Source organism: Diorhabda carinulata, chromosome 6, assembly GCF_026250575.1.
Source record: "Diorhabda carinulata isolate Delta chromosome 6, icDioCari1.1, whole genome shotgun sequence".
NCBI lineage: Eukaryota > Metazoa > Arthropoda > Insecta > Coleoptera > Chrysomelidae > Diorhabda > Diorhabda carinulata.
In genome coordinates this window covers 22,021,955-22,045,173 of record NC_079465.1, presented here as the reverse complement: position 1 = coordinate 22,045,173, position 23,219 = coordinate 22,021,955, and the positions used below count along the sequence as shown (strand labels likewise).

Sequence of the window (23,219 nt, the reverse complement as noted above, 5' to 3'; positions counted from 1 at the left end):
TAAATTTTTCATCTCGATAATTGACAATGAATGTAAACATAACCTCAAAACCTGTAAAAGAGGTTTGTTCTTCATTGATATTTTAATAATTAATATCTATTTAGTTGAACATGATATCATATTTTTAATATTTGCAAAAGAATATTATCGATATACACTAACAAAAGGATTTCTCGAAATATATAACGAATAATGTTCACATCAGCAAATCACATCACTGCGTTTGTCTGAATTGCAGGAAATAGATGGAATGGAAGTCATTTCCAGGAAAATAAAATACGAATAATAATTTAATTATGTACATATATTTTGTTTAAATATTTTCTACAATTATTTATTTTCTATTTTAATAAAAAGAATATTCATGTAAAATAAATTTTAAAATACATTTTAGAATTTTTATTATACATGAAAAATAATAAAGTACATTATTATACAGAATTGTATTCAGGTCGTCTCTACGCTCATTAATTTTTTAATTTTACGTAAAATTTCTCTGCTTACCTATAAAAATTTTTCACAAAATATGTTGCTATATCATATATACAGGGATTTTTATAATTTGAACTACGGAAAAAATTTTTTGAGATAGTTATATATTATATAAATAAATTCAAAAGTTTAGACTGAAGAGAACTTATTAATGTTTCGGAAAACGGAGTTATTTGATAAAAATCTGAATGAGTGAGATTGTACAATATACAGAGTGGTATTTATGGTATGATTGAAGCACTTTTCAATATTATAATGAAAAAAAATGCATTTAAATGAATGATAACCTTAAAAAAGATCTTGTAACTTCTTTTTTTTTTATAATTTTTTGAAATTAGGATTAATTTACCAAAAAAAGAGTGTAGGTATTTTGATTTTTTTATAAATATAATACTTTCGAGACTGTGTTGAATACTACAGATAAAAAATGATTTAAATCTATTTAACTTCGATGAAATTTGATTCAAAAACTTATAAAACATTTCGTGGTTTCTGTTTTTGATAATTTCTTGAAAATATCATAAATTTACCAAAAAATACTGTAGATATTTCGATTTTTTTATAAATAAAATGCTTTCAAACCTCTGCTGAATACTATAAACACAAAAAGCATTTAAATCTATTTAACTCGGATGAAATTTGATTCAAAAACTTATAGAACGTTTCGTGGTTTCTGTTTTTGATAATTTTAAGAAATTACCATCAATTTCCCAAAAAATAATGTAGATATTTCGATTTTTTTATAAATAAAATGCTTTCGAGACTGTGCTGAATACTATAAACACAAAAAGCATTCAAATCTATTTAACTCGGATGAAATTTGATACAAAAACTTATAGAACATTTCGTGGTTTCTGTTTTTGATAATTTCTTGAAATTACCATAAATTTACCAAAAAATACTGTAGATATTTCGATTTTTTTATAAATAAAATGCTTTCGAGACTGTGCTGAATACTATAAACACAAAAAGCATTTAAATCTATTTAACTCGGATGAAATTTGATTCAAAAACTTATAGAACATTTCGTGGTTTCTGTTTTTGATAATTTCTTGAAATTACCATATGTTTCCCAAAAAATAATGTAGATATTTCGATTTTTTTATAAATAAAATGCTTTCAAAGCTCAGTTAAATACTATGAACAAAAATCTATCAAACTTGACTGAATATTAATTGAAAAACTGGCAATAGATCACGTGTATACCGTTTTCCATAATTTTTTAATTTAACAATTTATTCATCAAAAAATATCTCACTGTTTACAACGAAAATCAAAATTAAAATCCATTTCCTCTAGTCTCCATATTAAAAATTCACCTGGCGCCACAATATATAAACAAATAAATAAAAATAAACCAAATTCACTGACCTGATTTTCCGACTCTGGAACTCCCCAAAACAACCACCCTTATTTTATTTACGTTCGTCATAATAGTCACGTGTATCGGATACGTAACCACTACCGACTAAATACCATAAAACTAACCAAATAATAAATGGTATCAATAAAATCATCAAAATATCATCGAACCAATTAAAATTGTCACTGATCGACAACAGTTCAAGGTCGTTGACGCGTCAAACCGAACGTACGTACACCAGAACTAGCGGATTCAGCGGAATGCGCGTTATTTTCGCGTGTGTGTGTCGATTGTCGACACCGACTAAACGGCGCTATGCACTTCCTTTCTCTGCTTGATCTTCTCCGGCTCGCCTGCTGAAGACTCACGTGAGTGAGGTGGTTGCCATGTATTTTATCATTCCTCTCTCTACTATAATTCCTTCTCTATTCGAGAAGGTGAGTTACGGATCTACTACGTCTGCTATTAGTTTAGCTACTTGCCATTATTGATTTATCAACGTTTTTTTTAATATTGTTTTTATCGATACCAGATGTTCCGATAAATACACATTTAAAATAATACCTCATCAACAATTTTTTATTTATATAATCACCTTTTCTATCGTGTAAATTTACGTTCAATTGTCAACGTTTTCTTTACTATTTCATTGATTTTAAAAGAGCTATTAACACAATTTTATAAAACTGACATTGTTAATACAACTCGACTTAATTAAAAATTTTATGACACTTTTAACAAAGACTTCAACACTAGTATTGAAAGTATTAATTTTAGGTAAAATAAGATTTACTGTGAAATTGTCTAAGAAATAACTGGCCCGTCTTAGATATGGCGGTAGTTCCTGCAAAAATATCACTACATTAGAAAGAGAAGTTTGAAGAGATCACGTTGTTTATTATATCTTTCGTAGCCATCAATAATGAACGTTTTCAGTTAATTTGTTAAGATGAAGTTGTGTGAGGCTGTATCTTCGTTATCAACAGTAAAATATTGGGTAGCAAAGTTTAGACGAGACTGTACGATCTGCGAAGACCAGCAGCGCAGTGGTCGGTGACGAAATGAGGTGACGACTCCAGAAATGTTGAAGAAAATCCGTCGACTGGAAGTGAGCGAGCTAGCAGACATAGTAAGCATTCCAAAAAGTGCGATACATTGCATATTAACTAAAACATGAGAAAGTTGTGCACAAGATAGGTGTCGCTTTTGCTCAAAACGTCGTGAAAACGTTTCTATCGAGTTTTTGGCAATGTTCCACAGATATAAAGCAGTTTCATAACCATGGATGCAATGTGGGTCCATCACATCTTATCCACAACAAAAGACTAACGAAAACAATGGACAGAAAATGGAGAATCGACTCCAAAGACGGTGTTTGGGGAATCGGGTTCAGCCACAAGCAAACATACGAACTTAACAGAAGAAACGGAAACTATTTAATCGCAACTATTTGAAGATTACACTGACTGACTTTTTAACTAAATAATTTTATATATCAAATTTTGACAAGACATGAGGTTACTACGACGTGATTAAAGCGACAACAACTACAACCACTTACTTCACTATACCGACTACAACCATGACAGACACTAATTCCACAACATCCTCCCACCTTGAGGAGAATAGCGACTCAACTATCAAACTGAATTCAAGGACATCTAAATTTCTCACAAAAACTGCACTTGAAAGCGACTTCAAACTTTGAGAAACTGAAACACTTGAACTAAAAATAACACACGGAACTAGGAGAAACGACTTGGAACTTTCACCTTCCTTCCACATCTGGTTTCCACATGATGAAACTTCATCAGAGGGTCTTCAGAATTAATAGGTTGAGCTTCTTGGATTTGGGGTGGTGAAGCGACGACCTTGACTTGTGAATCAACTAGAGAACCGCCGGTAGCTGAACCACCAGAATCACTTTCTGATTCGACCTCAGCTAGAAGCTGGCCTTGATCCATTTCTTCTTCGAGAGGAATTTCCAAGGGAAAAACTCGCTGGACAGGACGCGTCAGTTGGCCATCCTGCGTTCGAAGCTTGACAACTCGGCACCGACCGTCAACACCAAGAATCAGTTCTTCAACCACTGCCATCGGCCAATGCATCCGCTTCTGATTGTCAGCGCCAATGAGGACTATTTCTCCCACCTTGGGCTCTCTCGGATTCTTCAAATTGCTAGCAGTCATGAACATCTGGCCCAAGTATTCAGACCGGAAACGCTGCTTTAGGTTGTCTCTGATCTCTTGGCGACGTCTAACTCTTTTGTGTAAACTCTTCGCATCAACTTCGTCCAAGTCAGGGACACCCATTTCTTGAATATCTCCAATGAACATTTGAGGAGTAATAGGCACCGGATCACTCGGGTCATCCGATGTATAGGTGATGGGACGAGAATTGATATAAGCAGTACACTCACTGATCACGGTGTTCAACTCTTCAAAAGTGAGTGAAGCCCGTCCCAGAATTTTGCGAAGATGAACTTTCAAAATCCCTATTAAGCGTTCCCAGAACCCGCCCCACCATGTTGCTGTGGGTGGGTTGAAGCGCCATTCAATTTGGTTCACCAAACCGCGGGACGCTACTCTCTGCCAATCAATTCCATCGAGAGCATTTTTGAACCCCTTATAGTTTGTACCATTGTCACTGTACATGAAGGAAGGTCTGCCCCAACGCGCAATGAAACGTCGAAACGCCATGATGAAGGCTTCCGTTGACATGGCAGTAACCAATTCCAAATGTGTGACACGATAAACAGCACAGGTGTATATGCACACTCAAACTTTGTCTCCATTTTTAAGGTAGAGTGGACCAGCAAAATCCGTGCCACTGATTTCGAACACACGAGCGTCCCTTACCCGATTCTCCGGGAGCGGTGGAGACTCGACTTCCAATGCCTTGGCCCTATAACGCCTGCATATCACACACGCAGACACAATTCTTCTCACAGCTTGCCTCCCTCTAACGATCCAGAATCTTTCTCTTAGAAGGTTCAGAAGACCTTGCCCTCCAATGTGTCCATTCTGCGTGTGCAAGTCGTGGATCAATCTGTCAACAATGACATGCTGGAAAGGAAGAATATAAGGTGCACGGAAGTCTTCAGGGTCTTTTCTCGCCCAAATACGGGTTCTCAAACGCATCAGTCCGACTTTATCTTTGTGTGGCTTCAAATTTTTGAGCTGTTTATCACCTAGCCCTTCAAAAGCTTCATCCTGTATCGATTTCAGAACCACCTTTTCAGCTCTTGCGATTTCCGACAAAGACAGCTCTCCAGAGCGCTTTTCCTTCTTTGAATATTTGTTCCACAGAAACCTTATCATCCATGCAACCATTCGAACGATCCGGTGATAAGAAGAAAAGTACCGGGCTAATCTTTCGCAGCAAAACACACCTGGTTCTTGGGATAAAGCTGAAATCAAAGGCGTTTTTCTCCTTTCCATTTGAACTTCATTTTCATCAGGAGGGACATCGCAGTTAGGCCATTCAGAACGCGGCCCGTACAACCATCTCGGCCCCTCCCACCATTTGGAGTCAAGAAGTTCTTCAGGAAAACAACCCCTGCTAGGAAGATCTGCTGGGTTCATCACCCCTGGCACATGTTTCCACGTATCAGGATCAGTCAGAGAACGAATTTCCTTAACCCTGTTGAACACAAATACTCCCCACGGTTCCTCTTTCTTGATCCAACACAGAGCCGTGGAAGAATCTGACCAAAAATGGCACTCTACATCGCCAATCTCTTTTACAATACTAGAAGCCATTCGCGCCCCAATTGTTGCAGCCAGAAGCTCTAGGCGAGGAATTGTAGGTCTCTTAACAGGGGCAACACGAACTTTCGCTCCCACCATTATCACAGATACCGTGTTATCTGTTTCAACTCGCAAAAATGAGACATTTTGTGTCACAAAATGTGTGTAGAGACACATTACCAACGGTCAATTTCAACCATCGTGGGACTTCGATTTGATTCAAGACATCAGCTTGACTCATCCACTTACGGAACGTTGCCTGGCTTTGCTCATTAAAAGGGGTATCCCAGTTCCCAGCCTCACCCCAACTTTCTTGAACTAACAATCTCGGTATCAAAATGGCGGGTGCACATACACCGAGCGGGTCGAAAATACGGTGTGCTGCTGACATCACTGTTTGTCGCGTGATGGCATCACTTTCCAAAGGCTTGGGAGGGTTTAACCTGAGAATATCCTCCTTTTTATCCCACAGAAGTCCAAGAACGGGGAAACTGGTGTGAGCAGCACAATCGGGGTCGCTCCATTCCCAGCCACGAAGATCAAAGCAGGCTTTCATAAAAATTTCCCTGGCTTGCGACATGAAGCTCAAAAGTTCCTTCTCATCATCAACCGAAGTCACACAGTTATCAACGTACAAGCATTTGCGCAACTGTGAGATGACAGATCTTTCATAAGGAACCTCTTTTGAAGCCACTTTTTCCTCACACTTTGAGAGATGATGGTCAATAACGGCCCCTAGCAAATAAGGGCTACTGGTCACCCCAAACACCACCCTCCTGTGACGGTAGATTTTCATCTCTCCGACCTCGTCCTTCCATAGGAACCTCAAGCTATCCCGATCCTTTTCCGAAACAGAAATCTGTAAGAAGGCTTTTCTTATGTCAGAAATAACGCCTATTGCGATCAGTCTGAATCGTAGAAGTATCGATGGGATTAACTCTACATAACTCTCCCCTTTTTCTAGACACATATTCAGGCTAGGTTTGCCTTTCTCTTTGGACGAGGCGTCGAAAACAGGACGAATTCGGGTGGTACTGGCTTCCTTAACCACGACTCGGTGAGGCAAATAATGTCCGAAATCCCACTTATCAAGCTGTACCTCTTCAATAATTTCATCTTTCAGCCATTCTTGAAACACCGCTTCATATTCTTTCACCAAATGACCGTTACGTAACTTGGCTAGGGTCGATTCAAGTCTACCACGGGCCAGATCGAAATTTCGAGGCAGCGGGGGATGTTCCTTCAGCCATGGAAGACATACCTCATATCGTCCATCAGGTAAAATCTTAACTGTTTCCAAGAAGTGCCGACGCACAACCGTTTTTGCCTCTTCTTTGGTACTAACCAAAGCGGGGTCCTCGATGCCCAACACATCCAACCTCCACATATCAGAAGGGTCGAACTCCTGGGCGCAGTGCAAACTGATGTTAACCATACAACTTGTCTCAGCGTCCTTAACGCGGCCCATTATGGTCCAACCTAGGCTAGTTTCGATAGCAACCAAACCACAGCTTAATACCTCGCGCCTCCCGGTGAGTAGCTTTCCCGCGACGTCCGCTCCAACAAGAATGCCAATTGGGCCCTCTCTGTCGTCAGTCAACTCGATTTTCTTCTCGCGAAGTTCAGATACCCATAGACCTTTAGGAATGGAGGGAATGGCGTGACAAATCTATTCCGAGTCAAGAACTTCAAAGTTGCAGGAAAACGCACTCATCAAACTTTGCAGACGGATCTTATAGCATTGATGCGTCTTGGGTTCAGTCTTGCTCCCACCAAACAATGCATGAACCAAGTTCTCAGAGCGGATCGGCTCATAGCGCATTCTGGTAGCCAGCGCTTGAGTTATATAACTTCTTTGAGAACCTGTGTCAATCAACAACCTGGTGGTGACAGGATTTTCTCCTTTCAAACGAACCCTCAACGTTTGCATCAAAACTGGTGCACTCTGGATACTAGCATAGTTGTGCTCTACATCGTTTTCTTTCTTCGTTGCCTTACTAATTTCAATAGACGTTGAATTCCGGTTACGAGGAATTGGGCACATCACAGTAACATGAGGTTCAGCACAAACTAAGCAACACAGCTTTTCCTTACAAGGCCGTTTCCCGTGGAATTTTTTCAGACACTTAAAACAGCGGCTTTTAGCTTTGAGGAGCTTAATTTTCTCCTCTTTGCTCTTGTCCCTCGCCTCTGAACACAATTCGGTATTGTGAGAATTTTTGCAAAAAATGCAACTGACATGTTCAGTGCCTTCAGTGGACTCAATACCAACTAGGTCAGCAGCTGTGGTGTACTTTCCAGTCGAGGACTTGACATTCCCAGCACTGCTCTTTGGGGCAGCGCTGGGGACAGAAAACGTGCTCCTAGCTAGCAGAAACCGCTCCTCGCTTTCAACCTCTCTCTTCAGAAAATCTCGCAACTTGACCATTTGATCTGCAGCCTCAAAGAGGGATGATTCATCAATACCGCACGACTTCCGCTTACGCTCCCATTCCCGCAAAATTGACTCAGGAAGTGCGGATTCAATTAAAGGCGCGAGCATGCACGCGTATTTTTCTGATGTAACTCCCAAACTCTCCAAGGCCATTAGCTGGGTTTCTAGCTTGTCATGAAGCTGTGCGAGAGTCAAAGAAACTTTGCCCGATGCCTGTACCAAGACCAATGAGAGAAGCTCCCTAACATACAACTCAATCAGCAATTCATCACGGCCAAAACGGTTTTTCAGTTGGCCAAAAGCCTTCGGATAATTGGCCCCCGATGCAGGATAGCTACTCAACAGTTCCTTTGCTTGGGTACCATCCTTGGCAATACGCAACAAAATCAAGAACTTATCCTCAGAAGGCAGGTCCTCTCTTTCATGGATTTTCTTGAAATATGCCCAAAAACTGATCCATGTTTTAGGCGTGATGTCGAATTTTGGGAGATCCAACTTAGGTAATTTGAGGGTGAGGTTATCACTAGGAGCAGCAGCAGAAACTTCGGTAGGACACGCTGTGTTGGCCTTGACTTTTTCCAGTAACTCATTCTTTCTAGCACTCAAAGTTAGCCAGGTGTCCCTGTACTTCTCCACAGTTTCAAACTCCTTACCTAAATCTTCTTCTTTGACCTGATCCAATGACTCGAACATAATTTCTTTTACTTTATCATCGAGAAGAAAAAGCCTATCAGCCTTGTCGGTAAGCTTAATAAAAGCAACAGTTACCTCCTCGACGGTTGCCTCAGGTTTTCCAAAGGTTTCTTCACAACCATTCGCGGCAATCGTGAAGAATCTTCTAAGTTGCGCTCGTTCCGCGCACAAACGTTCCATAGTTCCAAACTGCTGTAACAAAATGACGTCGACGATCGTCCTTCCCCACCAGGGATGCCAGATGTTTGGGGAATCGGGTTCAGCCACAAGCAAACATACGAACTTAACAGAAGAAACGGAAACTATTTAATCGCAACTATTTGAAGATTACACTGACTGACTTTTTAACTAAATAATTTTATATATCAAATTTTGACAAGACATGAGGTTACTACGACGTGATTAAAGCGACAACAACTACAACCACTTACTTCACTATACCGACTACAACCATGACAGACACTAATTCCACAACAGACGGCAAAGACGGTTCCATCTGCAGGCAAGACCATGGAGTCGATTTTTTGATATGCGCGTGGGATAGTTTTTATTGACTACCCTGGAAAAAGGAAATAACTATCAACGGCGCAACGTTTGATCGAAGAAATCAAGCAAAAACGGTTGAATTTGGCTAAGAAGAAAGTGGCAATGCACCAGGTCACATATTATTGAATTAAAGTTTGAATTGCTATCTCATGGACCCTATTCGCCAGATTTAGCCTCCTCGGATTATTTACTGTTCCTAGATTTAAAAAAAGGCTCGGTGGTCAAATATGCCCTTGTAGGTACTTCTAGGACCACCCTCGTATGTGTTAACAATGCTATTATCGCTATTGGAAGATGTTGCAGCGGCTGAAGCAACAGCAAACTCATCATACAAGTTGGAAACATGCAAAATGTTGCCAGCAATTCCTTGTTTTATTTCCAATGGAGTTCTCAATGCCCTCAGCTACCTTTGAAGACCTCCATCTTCCATATCGTTTGATCATCGTCAGATTCGCTTCTGAATTCTCAAGTAAAGACATAAAGAATGCTGCCAGCAATTCGATTATTTCCAATGGAGTTCTCAATGCCCTCAGCTACCTTTGAAGACCTTCATCTTCCATGTCGTTGGATCATCGTCAGATCCGCTTCTGAATTCACAAGTAAAGACATAAAGAATGCTGCCAGCAATTCTATTATTTCAAATGGAGTTCTCAATGCCCTCAGCTACCTTTGAAGACCTTCAACTTCGATGTCGTTTGATCATCGTCGGATCCGCTTCTGAATTCTCAAGTAAAGACATAAAGAATGCTGCCAGCAATTCGATTATTTCCAATGGAGTTCTCAATGCCCTCAGCTACCTTTGAAGACCTTCATCTTCCATGTCGTTGGATCATCGTCAGATCCGCTTCTGAATTCACAAGTAAAGACATGAAGAATGCTGCCACCAATTCTATTATTTCCAATGGAGTTCTCAATGCCCTCAGGTACCTTTGAAGACCTTCAACTTCGATGTCGTTTGATCATCGTCGGATCTGCTTCTGAATTCTCAAGTAAAGACATAAAGAATGCTGCCAGCAATTCTATTATTTCAAATGGAGTTCTCAATGCCCTCAGCTACCTTTGAAGACCTTCAACTTCGATGTCGTTTGATCATCGTCGGATCCGCTTCTGAATTCTCAAGTAAAGACATAAAGAATGCTGCCAGCAATTCGATTATTTCCAATGGAGTTCTCAATGCCCTCAGCTACCTTTGAAGACCTTCATCTTCCATGTCGTTGGATCATCGTCAGATCCGCTTCTGAATTCACAAGTAAAGACATAAAGAATGCTGCCAGCAATTCTATTATTTCCAATGGAGTTCTCAATGCCCTCAGCTACCTTTGAAGACCTTCATCTTCGATGTCGTTTGATCATCGTCGGATCCGCTTCTGAATTCTCAAGTAAAGACATAAAGAATGCTGCCAGCAATTCGATTATTCCCAATGGAGTTCTCAATGCCCTCAGCTACCTTTTAAGACCTCCATCTTCCACTAAGCTGGACGTTGGTTTTGTCGCCACTTTCCATGAAGTTTCTCCGATTTAGACCATTGCAGAAATCAACTGTATGCGATATCATACTGTTATTTTGATTTCTGTGGCATCATATTCAATGGACTAAACAGCATGGCTCCACTTAGGAACGCGTAGCACAACCTTCACCTACCCACTCCACATTCAGAATTAGTTAAATGCTCAATACTTTACAATGCAAAAAATGCACAATCACTTGCCAATTGAAATCACTTATGGAAATTCTCGGATAGTGTCTGCTGCCAGGGAAATTTATTATAATAGAAGACTCGTCGATTCTCGTAATGTTTCTAAAGAAACAAACCAAACAAATCAAGCATCGAATTATTGTCCAATTGCACAAGACTCAGTACTAGACCATATCTTGTTTCTTTTGTTTATAAACGACATCGCCTATCTTGACATTAATGGACCTTTATGTACCTACTACATAAAGGTCCATTAGAAGAAGAATTGGTTAAGGGCTCAATACCTTACAATGCAAAAAATGCACAATCATTTGCCAATTGAAATCAAATCGATATCATCTTTTCTGTGTATTGAAATTTTATTTTATTTGTAACTTTATTTAGTTAATGTTGAAAAACACCTCTCACAAGTATAATTTTAACCTTACCTGCTACAGGTGACTGTTGTATTTGATACAGACCCGAAACCACAAAAGGAAGCCGCAAAAATGTCCTTTTTTCACTTTTTAAACCGTCTCGCTGTGTTCTTATAATAATTAAGATTGGGTTAGTAAACCTTCTCGAATGTCTTAACGTGTTTTTTTAGAGAATATACAGACAACAAACTATCGATTAAAAAATTTAATTAGTTACGTGGTACAAAAAATCATAATCGAAATAGACAAGTCGGGATAGCGTTAATTTTTTAATTTTCCAAGCTGCTGAGTGGATCAGGAGAACAGTATAGTATTCAGATCATTTGAATTACTTTTAATCATTAAAATTTTAGTTTGAAAACATGCATACGAGGGTTGCTACTAAAGTTTTAAGATAGACAAAAAGAAACTAATATTATAATTGGACATGAATTCATCGTTTTTCAAAAATATTCTCCATTAAGATCAATACAGTCTTGTTTTGACTGTTCTAAACCGATTTTGAGTTTGACCTCGTAATGGAGAATGATTCGACTCCTTAGATTGGTTTCTCTGATTTTTTTGAACACTTCTGGTAAACAAATGCTGATGTATCATTCGTAATTGACCAGAGACGTTATGTTAATATGTCAAACGTCATCATAGCAATGTCAGATTTGACACATTCACATCAGTGTTGCCATATGTCAAAACTTCAGTATCAACCTAATCTAGTTGATTTAGAAAACACTTTCCATTCAAATCGTTTCAAAACAAATGTTTTATGAAGTGAAATTTTCCTAGTTAGGTGATTTTTTGAAAAATCTAAAAAAGTGGAAAGCTCCACTCGAAAGGAAACTGAATATACCCATTAATTACTTGTTAGACTTCGCATTTCTACTACTTTTTAAACACGCCTAGTATATGGGAAGTAGACAGACAGAAATAAAAAGAATGTTAGTACATTTACAAAAGTCTCTTACCATTTTTTTATATATCTAATTTACAATCCAACGATTCCATTAAGTAAAAATGTGGACAACCCTTCACGAATTCATATCTAAATCGATTAAAACCGTTTTTGAGGGGTATTAGAATGTCAAATAACCTCAAAAATCGTAAGTGATTAGATAAAATTGCCTAACGAAGGTAGAACTGATGAAGGTAAATTGACAAACTGTCAATTAACCGTGTGAAAGTTACAAAATGACTCGATAAATATATGAGAAGTTGTTTAAATTGGGGTTGTAAAGTGGTCCACATTCTTATCTTTTGTTTTTACTCGTATATTTCTAAAGAATGCGTCACGTCATATTAAAAAAAAATTGTTCCATATAAAAAATACAATAGAAATTAAAAAAAAATTGTAAAAGTCGTCGGACTAAAACTTTACAACAAAACTTAAGATTTATCAATCTACATATCAGTTGGTTGTCAAATGTCTAATATTATAGTTGCGTTCAGAACTTTAATTTGTGACAAAACTTGAGATGTATCAATCTACATATTAGTTGATTGTCAAATGTCTAATATTATGGTTGCTTTCAGAAATTTAATTTGTGACAAAACTTGAAATTTATCAATCTACATATTAGTTGGTTGTCAAATGTCTAATATTATAGTTGCTTTCAGAAATTTAATTTGTGAGAAAACTTGAAATTTATCAATCTACATATTAGTTGGTTGTCAAATGTCTAATATTATGGTTGCTTTCAGAAATTTAATTTGTGACAAAACTTGAGATGTATCAATCTACATATTAGTTGGTTGTCAAATGTCTAATATTATGGTTGCTTTCAGAAATTTAATTTGTGACAAAACTTGAAATTTATCAATCTACATATTAGTTGGTTGTCAAATGTCTAATATTATGGTTGCTTTCAGAAATTTAATTTGTGAGAAAACTTGAAATTTATCAATCTACATATTAGTTGGTTGTCAAATGTCTAATATTATGGTTGCTTTCAGAAATTTAATTTGTGACAAAACTTGAGATGTATCAATCTACATATTAGTTGGTTGTCAAATGTCTAATATTATGGTTGCTTTCAGAAATTTAATTTGTGACAAAACTTGAAATTTATCAATCTACATATTAGTTGGTTGTCAAATGTCTAATATTATGGTTGCTTTCAGAAATTTAATTTGTGAGAAAACTTGAAATTTATCAATCTACATATTAGTTGGTTGTCAAATGTCTAATATTATGGTTGCTTTCAGAAATTTAATTTGTGACAAAACTTGAGATGTATCAATCTACATATTAGTTGGTTGTCAAATGTCTAATATTATGGTTGCTTTCAGAAATTTAATTTGTGACAAAACTTGAAATTTATCAATCTACATATTAGTTGGTTGTCAAATGTCTAATATTATGGTTGCTTTCAGAAATTTAATTTGTGACAAAACTTGAAATTTATCAATCTACATATTAGTTGGTTGTCAAATGTCTAATATTATGGTTGCTTTCAGAAATTTAATTTGTGACAAAACTTGAAATTTATCAATCTACATATTAGTTGGTTGTCAAATGTCTAATATTATGGTTGCTTTCAGAAATTTAATTTGTGACAAAACTTGAAATTTATCAATCTACATATTAGTTGGTTGTCAAATGTCTAATATTATAGTTGCTTTCAGAAATTTAATTTGTGACAAAACTTGAAATTTATCAATCTTACATATTAGTTGATTGTCAAATGTCAAATATTATAGTTGCGTTCAGAACTTTAATTTGTGACAAAACTTGAAATTTATCAATCTACATATTAGTTGGTTGTCAAATGTCTAATATTATGGTTGCTTTCAGAACTTTAATTTGTGACAAAACTTGAAATTTATCAATCAGTTGGTTGTCAAATGTCAAATATTATAGTTGCGTTCAGAACTTTAATTTGTGACAGAACTTGAGATTTATCAATCTACATATTAGTTAGTTTTCAAATGTCTAATATTATGGTTGCTTTCAGAAATTTAATTTGTGACAAAACTTGAGATGTATCAATCTACATATTAGTTGGTTGTCAAATGTCTAATATTATGGTTGCTTTCAGAAATTTAATTTGTGACAAAACTTGAGATGTATCAATCTACATATTAGTTGGTTGTCAAATGTCTAATATTATGGTTGCTTTCAGAAATTTAATTTGTGACAAAACTTGAGATGTATCAATCTACATATTAGTTGGTTGTCAAATGTCTAATATTATGGTTGCTTTCAGAAATTTAATTTGTGACAAAACTTGAGATGTATCAATCTACATATTAGTTGGTTGTCAAATGTCTAATATTATGGTTGCTTTCAGAAATTTAATTTGTGACAAAACTTGAGATGTATCAATCTACATATTAGTTGGTTGTCAAATGTCTAATATTATGGTTGCTTTCAGAAATTTAATTTGTGACAAAACTTGAAATTTATCAATCTACATATTAGTTGGTTGTCAAATGTCTAATATTATGGTTGCTTTCAGAAATTTAATTTGTGACAAAACTTGAAATTTATCAATCTACATATTAGTTGGTTGTCAAATGTCTAATATTATGGTTGCTTTCAGAAATTTAATTTGTGACAAAACTTGAAATTTATCAATCTTACATATTAGTTGATTGTCAAATGTCAAATATTATAGTTGCGTTCAGAACTTTAATTTGTGACAAAACTTGAAATTTATCAATCTACATATTAGTTGGTTGTCAAATGTCTAATATTATGGTTGCTTTCAGAACTTTAATTTGTGACAAAACTTGAAATTTATCAATCTACATATCAGTTGGTTGTCAAATGTCTAATATTATAGTTGCGTTCAGAACTTTAATTTGTGACAGAACTTGAGATTTATCAATCTACATATTAGTTAGTTTTCAAATGTCTAATATTATGGTTGCTTTCAGAAATTTAATTTGTGACAAAACTTGAGATTTATCAATCTACATATTAGTTGGTTGTCAAATGTCTAATATTATAGTTGCGTTCAGAACTTTAATTTGTGACAAAACTTGAGATTTATCAATTAGTTGGTTGTCAAATATCTAATATTATAGTTGCGTTCAGAACTTTAATTTATGACAAAACTTAAGATTTATCAATCAGTTGGTTGTCAAATGTCAAATATTATGGTTGAGTTCATAAATTTAATTTGTGAGAAAACTTAAGAATCGATTCTTTTATATTCAAATTGTTAATGGAGCAGTGATTATCGCCATTTTGTGGTGGAATGTTTTAAATAAATTGCAGATGAATTACGATGTGTGTTTCGAAAATTGAACATTTACCCATGTGATCCAATTTATTTATCTCGGATCGTTTTTATGGACTCTTTATCATGTCACTGTAATTTTACCAGGACCGAACTTAAATATGAATATAGTTATAAATAAAAATATAAATTTTTTTATTAATTAGATGACGTAAAAATGTATTGTGGTGTGTATAACTACGAGAGGGTATCTGAATCACGTAACTGGAATTAAAGACAAAAATAAAACTAATATTTCAAATTACGTTAAATTGATACATATTTTAAATAAAAAACGGGAAATTAGGGGACTTCTAGGGTGAAAATATACAGTATTAGTATTAAAAATGAAACTAAACGAATAATTATTATTTTATATACAAGGTATGTTAAAAATTAGTGTAAACAGAGTATTACGAAGTTGATCAGACGTGCCCTGGCACGGTACTGTCTTCTACCGGTATTGTATCGTGTCACTGATGTAAATAAATTATGTGAATATGAAGAAAGTACTTTTGGGATACCTTAGAGCAATTTACGCTCTTAAAATTTATATCCAGATTCAGATAGCATTTATTTATGTCGTATCAACAACAAAAAGTAACGTTCGCATGCTGTGCATAACAGTTTTATACCGAATTAGTCCAAAATAAATATACGAGGCTTGAATAAAAACAGTACAAAATTATATTCGTTAAAAACAGAGTGGAACTAAAAAATACGTCGTGGAATATCGATTAGAATATAGTTTTGAATAAAAATTGTGGATTATATTGATATAATTGGATAAATGAGAGACATCTATCAAAAAAATATCGAATATAAACTTTACAATGTTGCTGTATATACGATCGAATCAACGTCACTACGATGATACATAGATAACACACCATACACGGAATATAGTGGATATGATCATAAACATCACAGAACAATTGACAGATATCGGAAACTACAGTTAACAAGATGGATGCTGTTACTTTCCTTGACATTGACATCCAAGATGGCGGAAGCTATTCCTTATGACGTACTTAACCTAACCTAACGTATTTCCGTTTCGGAATATACGTAGCTGATCTAAATTTAAATGAACCGCGTCTACCAGCAAGGACATTGTTAAAAACAAAGTTTGCATTTCTTCCTAAGGTTTTTTATATATTGGGAACCCTGAAAGAAGAGAATTAAGTCTTCTAGACTCATGTCCAAATGACGTAGCTACCGCGATCTATGAAAAATTTTCGAAATTTTCATAAACATAAGGCACTTTTATGTCTTTAGAAATTATCTTACAAAAATAAAGTACTCTCTCTCTCGATCATAAAAATTGACTATAACGTATTTCCGTGGAAAAGTATTTCTTCTTCTTTTTTTTAACTGATTTACTATTTTTAAACATGATACAATAACCTAACTTTTATAATACAAAATTTTTCTCGTTAAAAATACCTCGATGATTCACTTTCGATTCAATTCCGATGTAATATCAATTCGAACATCGTGCAATTCTTATTTAACTTAACGCCGACCAAAAAAAAACCGTAGTGAAGCGAATTGTTTCACGTAATAAAAACAATTTAAACATTCTTTGAAACGCAATATAAATACAAAATATTTTCACTTTTCCTAGAACGATTATTTCATTATCATATCACATAATAAATTTTTCAGTAAAACAATTGGTCTTAGATGTACGATTATTAGTATACAAGGTTGTCAAATATAAACGAATAATTCGTTTATAGTCAAATATCTTCGAGGTGATTGACCTCACGTCAAGATTTAGGGGGTTGCCAAATTTACTTAAAATAATGAACTACTGTTCCACACTGTATAGTAAACGACTCGGGCTCAAAGAAAAACGCAAAGTGAATCCTTTGTTCGTATCCGAATGGATTAGTGTTTATTGTCAGTTCGAAATTGGATTTTTGTAATAATGACCTCGCAGAAACACTTTTTTGATTGCTTGTAATCTTTTCTTTATGGACCATAGGATAATTCGGGAAAAAAAGAACCGGTGTACCTTGTTTCGTAGACGCGCGGTAATACTGGGTCGACCAAAATTTATTTGTCGATAATACTAATTATTTTCTAATTAACATTTAATTGATTAATATTTATAACTAACTAAATTTTTCATTCGTCGTTTATAAATTCGATATAAAAAAATCTAAAATCCGATATAGCAATTTGCTATTTTATATATTAATATATACTACAGGTATTACATTTATGACCCACGGTATGGGGTCTATGGGGTCGAACGGATTCATATACTTCTTGTACCTTGGGCGGTACCTATCATGTAAAAAATCATTGAGAAACGACTTTACCAGTACTTGAAACGAATGTAATACGCCTCTCCAAGAAAGTTTCTCGTATTTTATAAAATATAAGTTTATACAAGGTGGATTCTTTAATTTAAAATAAATTATATATCTTATCTGTTGTTACTAGTATTCATATCATTAATAAGACCTAAAAAACTAGTAGAGAAGAAGAATTAATAAATAAAAACAAGAAGAAGAAAAATAAATACATTAATAAATAAATAAACTGAAAATGTTTGAATATCTGGGTAAATACGAAGAAAATATTAAAAATAAGAAAACTGTAATAAATATTTTAATCCACCACGAATTAAAAGTTGCAAAAATCTAATATATTCAAAATTTTATCGAAAAAAAATATGTTTACATTCAATTATTAACAGTCAAAATCGATTGATTAAATTATCATTTTACATAAAATGTATATAAATTAATGTATTTAATTATTATGTTATTATACACACTCAAAGACAATAATAATTAAAAAATTAAAGATTTAAAAATTTTATATTCACTCGTATGGCGATTTTTATTACCTTAACATTACACGTATGTTGTACGTACAAGACGTAAATAATTTATGTGTTACTAATGATAAATTTGAATAAATTTGTCGCAAATGAATAATTATTGGTTCTGAATCTTCTACACACTGTAAAGCGTTTAAATGTTATTGCCATTTTTTTAATAAGACCATTCGACGTGTTAAAAAAGAAGAATAATAATACCTAACCTCGCATCTATAACCAAGCTGTTTTATTTTCATTTTTGAATGACAAGACAGGAATAATACGAAGATTTTTTTTAAACGACGGTATTCTTATAACAACTTCAAGATATGTTTCTTTTAACACGCGTACAACATTTGACGGCGATATGACATAACCGATTAACAGATTCGCTCGTAGGTATTTTATACAGGATGTACTTGAAAACATTAACACTTAACTACCTGTTATAAAACAAAATTTTTTTCATAAATCATTATCTGTGAATTTTTTTTGTTTAAATCTACATTTTCTATACCTTTTGGTGTATTTCAATCAGTATTTTTAATGATATAATACGATTAAATACATTTTGAAGATTGCCTTGGCAGACAACGTATTAAATTAATATCAAAAACTAGCTTATAATTTGTGATTATCCATTAATGTTACAAGGAAAATCATTTAATGGATACGAGGATACGTTGAAATAAAGGAAAAATGACTCTAATATGCAAGTAAACATACTATCCTGATTTCACTCTATTTCCCAGTAAATATTATTTATAGTCTTACTGGCGTATATAGTGCTATTATGTGTTTCTGCTTATATTGATTTCAACATTTGACACAAATCAATCTGTTAATAGTACCTTTATGAGTTTTTTTTCAAGAATTCTTCATTTTAAATAACGTATACATTTTTATAAGGGTTTTTTAAACAAATTGTCGTCATTTAGAGTAGGTTGTTTGAGGAGTCGTTTTGGATTTTCAGCCACTCTCATTGTTCTGCTTCCAAAATATGTAGATTTCTCTCAAAGAAGGGGTTTTGTGTCGTACTTCCTAAGATGTTAGCACTACTTTGGGGAGCAGGACATTTGAACTACTGTTTCCATAGCTTAATCAAAGTTGTCCTCTGCAATACCCATCGTCTTAAGGTGGTATTTGACGAAAAGTTCTTCAGACTTGTTAACTGATATGATTTTATATCTTTTGGATTGTCTTAAGCCTCGAATGTGTCACATTTAATCCTTTAACTATTGTTGATGCGACATTTAATCTTGTCCTAAATATGGAGTCGTTGCCCCTTTTTTGTTAAGATTGCCCACTTCCTCATGACCTGGTACACCCTGGTAGCCACATTAGGGTTACATTGTTTCTGTCCTATGCTAATTTGTTTGTATCCAAAACAACCCTGTACAAATTTGTTTATTTCCAGCAACTCTGTCCTAAAAACTGTGATTTTTCTAGTGGTATGACTTGCATTTTGGTTCACAAACACCAAATGTAGCTCTTTATGTTAACTTTGAACCATCTATGTATCAGAAAGATACATTTCAAGCTTGTGAAAGATCTTTATTGACCCATGATTGTTTTCTTCTTCTGCTTTAACCGGCGCTATGGTCCTTTGAGAACCAGGATCTTCTCAACAATTGACTGCCAAATCTTTCTGTCCTGAACATGATACCTCCTAGCTGGGTCACTCTGACAAAAAACTGTGCAGAGAGAGAGAGACCCCAATACCTTCATTCTGCCAGAAGCAATCCTCATATTCATTCTAACCATACCCACCAGCTTCTTTGGGATGCCATGATTGGTGATCATTAATTACCATTTCGAATGGGACCATTTATAGTAGTCGGGGGATGAACTTTTCATATTGTGATAAAAAGTACTGCTTTAATCTCTAGTTGTGTCATTTGTTTCTACTGATTTATTGTTTTGCAACTGATTTTTCGAAAATCAATATAAAATACTTTTTTTTAACCCATTTTAATAATTTTTTATTCGAATTCAGTTGATTCTATACCCGGTAGAAGAAAAAACAAATTTAATCACAATTATTTACCCAAATTCAACAAACTATTATTTAAATAATTAATTTTAATATTCTATTTACTTCTTTTTGAGTTAGCATGAAATAGAATTTGTGATTTAATATTTTTTCTATTATTATTTAAACATTCTGAAGTACGATCTTCGAGTTGGAGTTAAAAGGACTTTACTGACATTTGGAGAGGGCTCGATCAAATTGGAAACAAAGAAAACATTTGAATTTTTGAAAGTATACTTTCCGTAAAAAAAAATAAATACAAATTATTAAGATTTATATCTCGCGGCACCTTGTCTTGCTAACTCATCTGCAGCTTCGTTGCCTTTAATACCTTGGTGGCCAGCAACGTGTTGCTTGAAAAATATAAATGTGTCATCAGAACTACTCGCCTCAAGTTATATATTTCATCTGGGGTAGAGGGGTAGAGGAAAATAAAATATCTGATGACAGACTCCTTAAAATAGGAGTGAATAAACCCTTCTTAGGACCTAAAATCCTTATGTGGTATCATATACAAAAAAAAATAGAGAAAATACTAGAAAAGAAGGTAGTTAGAGAGAATTTGATGCTTTCTGTCAATGAAATTAGTCTTTAATAAAACTTTATGAAAGATAAAACAAACTTGATGCTTTTGATTATTTAAGTTTGATTGATTGTTACTTTTAACCATCGAAATGACCTTAAAACTTAAATAAAACGAACTTGCAATAATAAAATCAATTTATGATAGCACCTGTATAGAATCACCTTGATTATTTAACTTTGATAAAATGAGACTACGATAAAAAAAATTATTCACAATGAAACATCAATAAAACGAACTTTTTGATGTCATTAGACAAACTGTGAGATGTGGTCAGCAGTTTCATCCTCCTCCATGCACTAGCAGCATCCGGGTCATCCATGGTGCCCAGAGTGCAGAGAAGGGGGCTTAAATGACCCTGTATGGTTAAAAATCCAAATGCTAGTCAAATTTATTGCCTTTTTAATTAGAGCAGTTGTTTGATGTGCGACGTACAAGGTCCATCTATATGTGCCTTTGCTTGTTTCATGCCAGATGTCTCTATCCATCTCTACCAAGCTTGCCTTGGAGGCAGAGACGTAATAGCAACACTTTTGGTTACACCAAGAAAGGGTTACAGGTATTTTTTGTTTCGAAATATAGGTCTGCTACTATATATTAGTGAAATTGTCCTTGTGATATTCAACAAATTACCAACACGTTGACTGCCAACTATAAAATAAATCATAATTTACCTCCCCCGAGGTAAAAATTTTACATGATTCAAACAAGAAATGAACCTTTTTTACATTTCCTATACCTTTCAGTAATAACTTTCTATTTAAATGAATATTTTTTAATGATATATTGCAATTAAATAAAATTGTGAAAATCGCCTTGGCAGTCAACGTGTCGAAGAAAAAAAAATGCTAAATAGATAGTAAATTATGGGAACCTGGGTGTGATACAAAAGATTTGTAAGAATTAATGATGTTAATTGAGTGTATTTAATAATTTGACTTGGATCATTATAAATTTGAATTAAACGATGGAAAACTGCAATCATTAATTAATTAAAAAATACCGACTCACCCATTTTACATCTAAAAAACTTTTAATCACGGTATCCAATATTTTCAAATCTTCTTTATTTTTAACGTCCCCTCCAGACGCAGTTTTCCAATTGTTTTTCTTCCAATTTTTTATCCATTTTGTCATACAATTGATGGTAAATTGGGAGTCGGTGAAAATTTTCACTTTCTTGACACCTAAAATCAAATAAAAAATAAAATTTGATGATACAATAGAGAAAATTATAATACCTTGTTGTTCCAATACTTTTAAACCTTCAATACAAGCTTGTATTTCTGCTGTATTATTAGTAGCTCTACCCTCGACTGGTTTTGATATATTTCTAGAATAAACAATAAAATATTGGGAATCTATAGATATTCTTATAATAAATACTCACAGTTGATGATTGTCTCCGAACCAAACACCAATCCCAGCTTTAGCATTTGATTTTCCGTTATTTTCACAAGCTCCATCAGTAAAAACAGTTACGTAACCATCATCTTCTTCAAAACTTGATTTAAATCTTTTAGTATCCACAGGACAATCAGTCTCATCATCAGATGAACATGTAGTTACTTTATTTCTATTCCTATAAGATAACAATAAGGATATTTCATAATTATATCAATAACTTTAATTAACTTACTTTGTAGAGAAATTATTAACAGTAAAGTTGTTTCCTATAGGTAAATCACAATTAAGGGTGTTTTTTAATATCACAATTTCTTTTCTAATACTCTTAACTTCGGTATTTAATAATTTGGCACGTCTCTCAGCTGAATCCAGACGCTGAAGAAGATTCTCTAATTTACTAGATCTGCAATAATAATAAGATTATAAATATGTATGGTATAGATTTTTCATAAATATATGAAAGACATTACTAAACACTTTGTTTCTCACCCTGCTATATCCATGATACCTAATGGTAAAAAAGGAAATCTAAAAATTGTCAATGTGGAAACTAAAAAGCTAAATGGTTTCGAACATAGAAAAGTGTATCCCATTTATCACTTAATCACTACACCCAACAATTATTCCTAATCATTTTTAGTTAAACTTAATAAAAAATATTAGTTCGTATATCTATTAATTAAATATTTATAGTTTTCGTTTATAACATAACCTAATAGTCTAGAAGACTGTCAATATTCTTCTTTTTTTTAAA

The 23,219-nt window shown here is 34.2% G+C and overlaps 2 protein-coding genes across 7 annotated transcripts in view; both read right to left on the bottom strand.

The window, feature by feature from the left end:
- The window catches only part of LOC130894803 (ras-related and estrogen-regulated growth inhibitor-like), a 133,798-nt gene extending 131,528 nt beyond the window's left edge, over positions 1-2,270 (bottom strand). For 4 of the 5 annotated variants that reach the window (XR_009059388.1, XR_009059389.1, XR_009059390.1 and 1 more), the window contains exon 1: positions 1,864-2,107. Coding sequence is in view for 1 of the 5 variants with exons in the window: in XM_057801797.1 (XP_057657780.1) it covers positions 1,864-1,924 (61 nt within the window). In the remaining 4 variants the exon portion in view is untranslated. Of the gene's footprint in view, positions 1-1,863 lie in introns of all 5 variants that reach the window. The other variant, XM_057801797.1, reaches the window with a different exon arrangement.
- LOC130894802 (ribonuclease H1) lies at positions 387-23,195 on the bottom strand. 2 transcript variants are annotated; one of them, XM_057801795.1, is made up of 6 exons: positions 22,955-23,195; positions 22,698-22,868; positions 22,449-22,640; positions 22,300-22,391; positions 22,070-22,245; positions 387-2,699 (listed from the first exon to the last, which is right to left on the bottom strand). In XM_057801795.1, the coding sequence occupies exons 1-6, from the start codon at positions 23,056-23,058 to the stop codon at positions 2,523-2,525; spliced, it is 912 nt and encodes a 303-aa protein (XP_057657778.1). In that variant the 5' UTR covers positions 23,059-23,195; the 3' UTR covers positions 387-2,522. The 2 variants fall into 2 exon arrangements, with proteins under 2 accessions (XP_057657778.1, XP_057657779.1); XM_057801796.1 differs by lacking the exon at positions 387-2,699 and adding an exon at positions 20,692-20,828.
- Between the last annotated feature and the right edge of the window lie 24 nt (positions 23,196-23,219).

What these genes read in the sequence shown, in the direction of transcription:
- LOC130894802 (XM_057801795.1), bottom strand. Translation starts at nt 23,058, where the DNA reads ATGGGATACACTTTTCTATGTTCGAAACCATTTAGCTTTTTAGTTTCC. An exon ending in GTTAATAATTTCTCTACAAA is followed by an intron (nt 22,641 to 22,697) that starts GTAAGTTAATTA and finishes GTTATCTTATAG; the next exon opens with GAATAGAAATAAAGTAACTA. An exon ending in TTCGGAGACAATCATCAACT is followed by an intron (nt 22,392 to 22,448) that starts GTGAGTATTTAT and finishes TGTTTATTCTAG; the next exon opens with AAATATATCAAAACCAGTCG.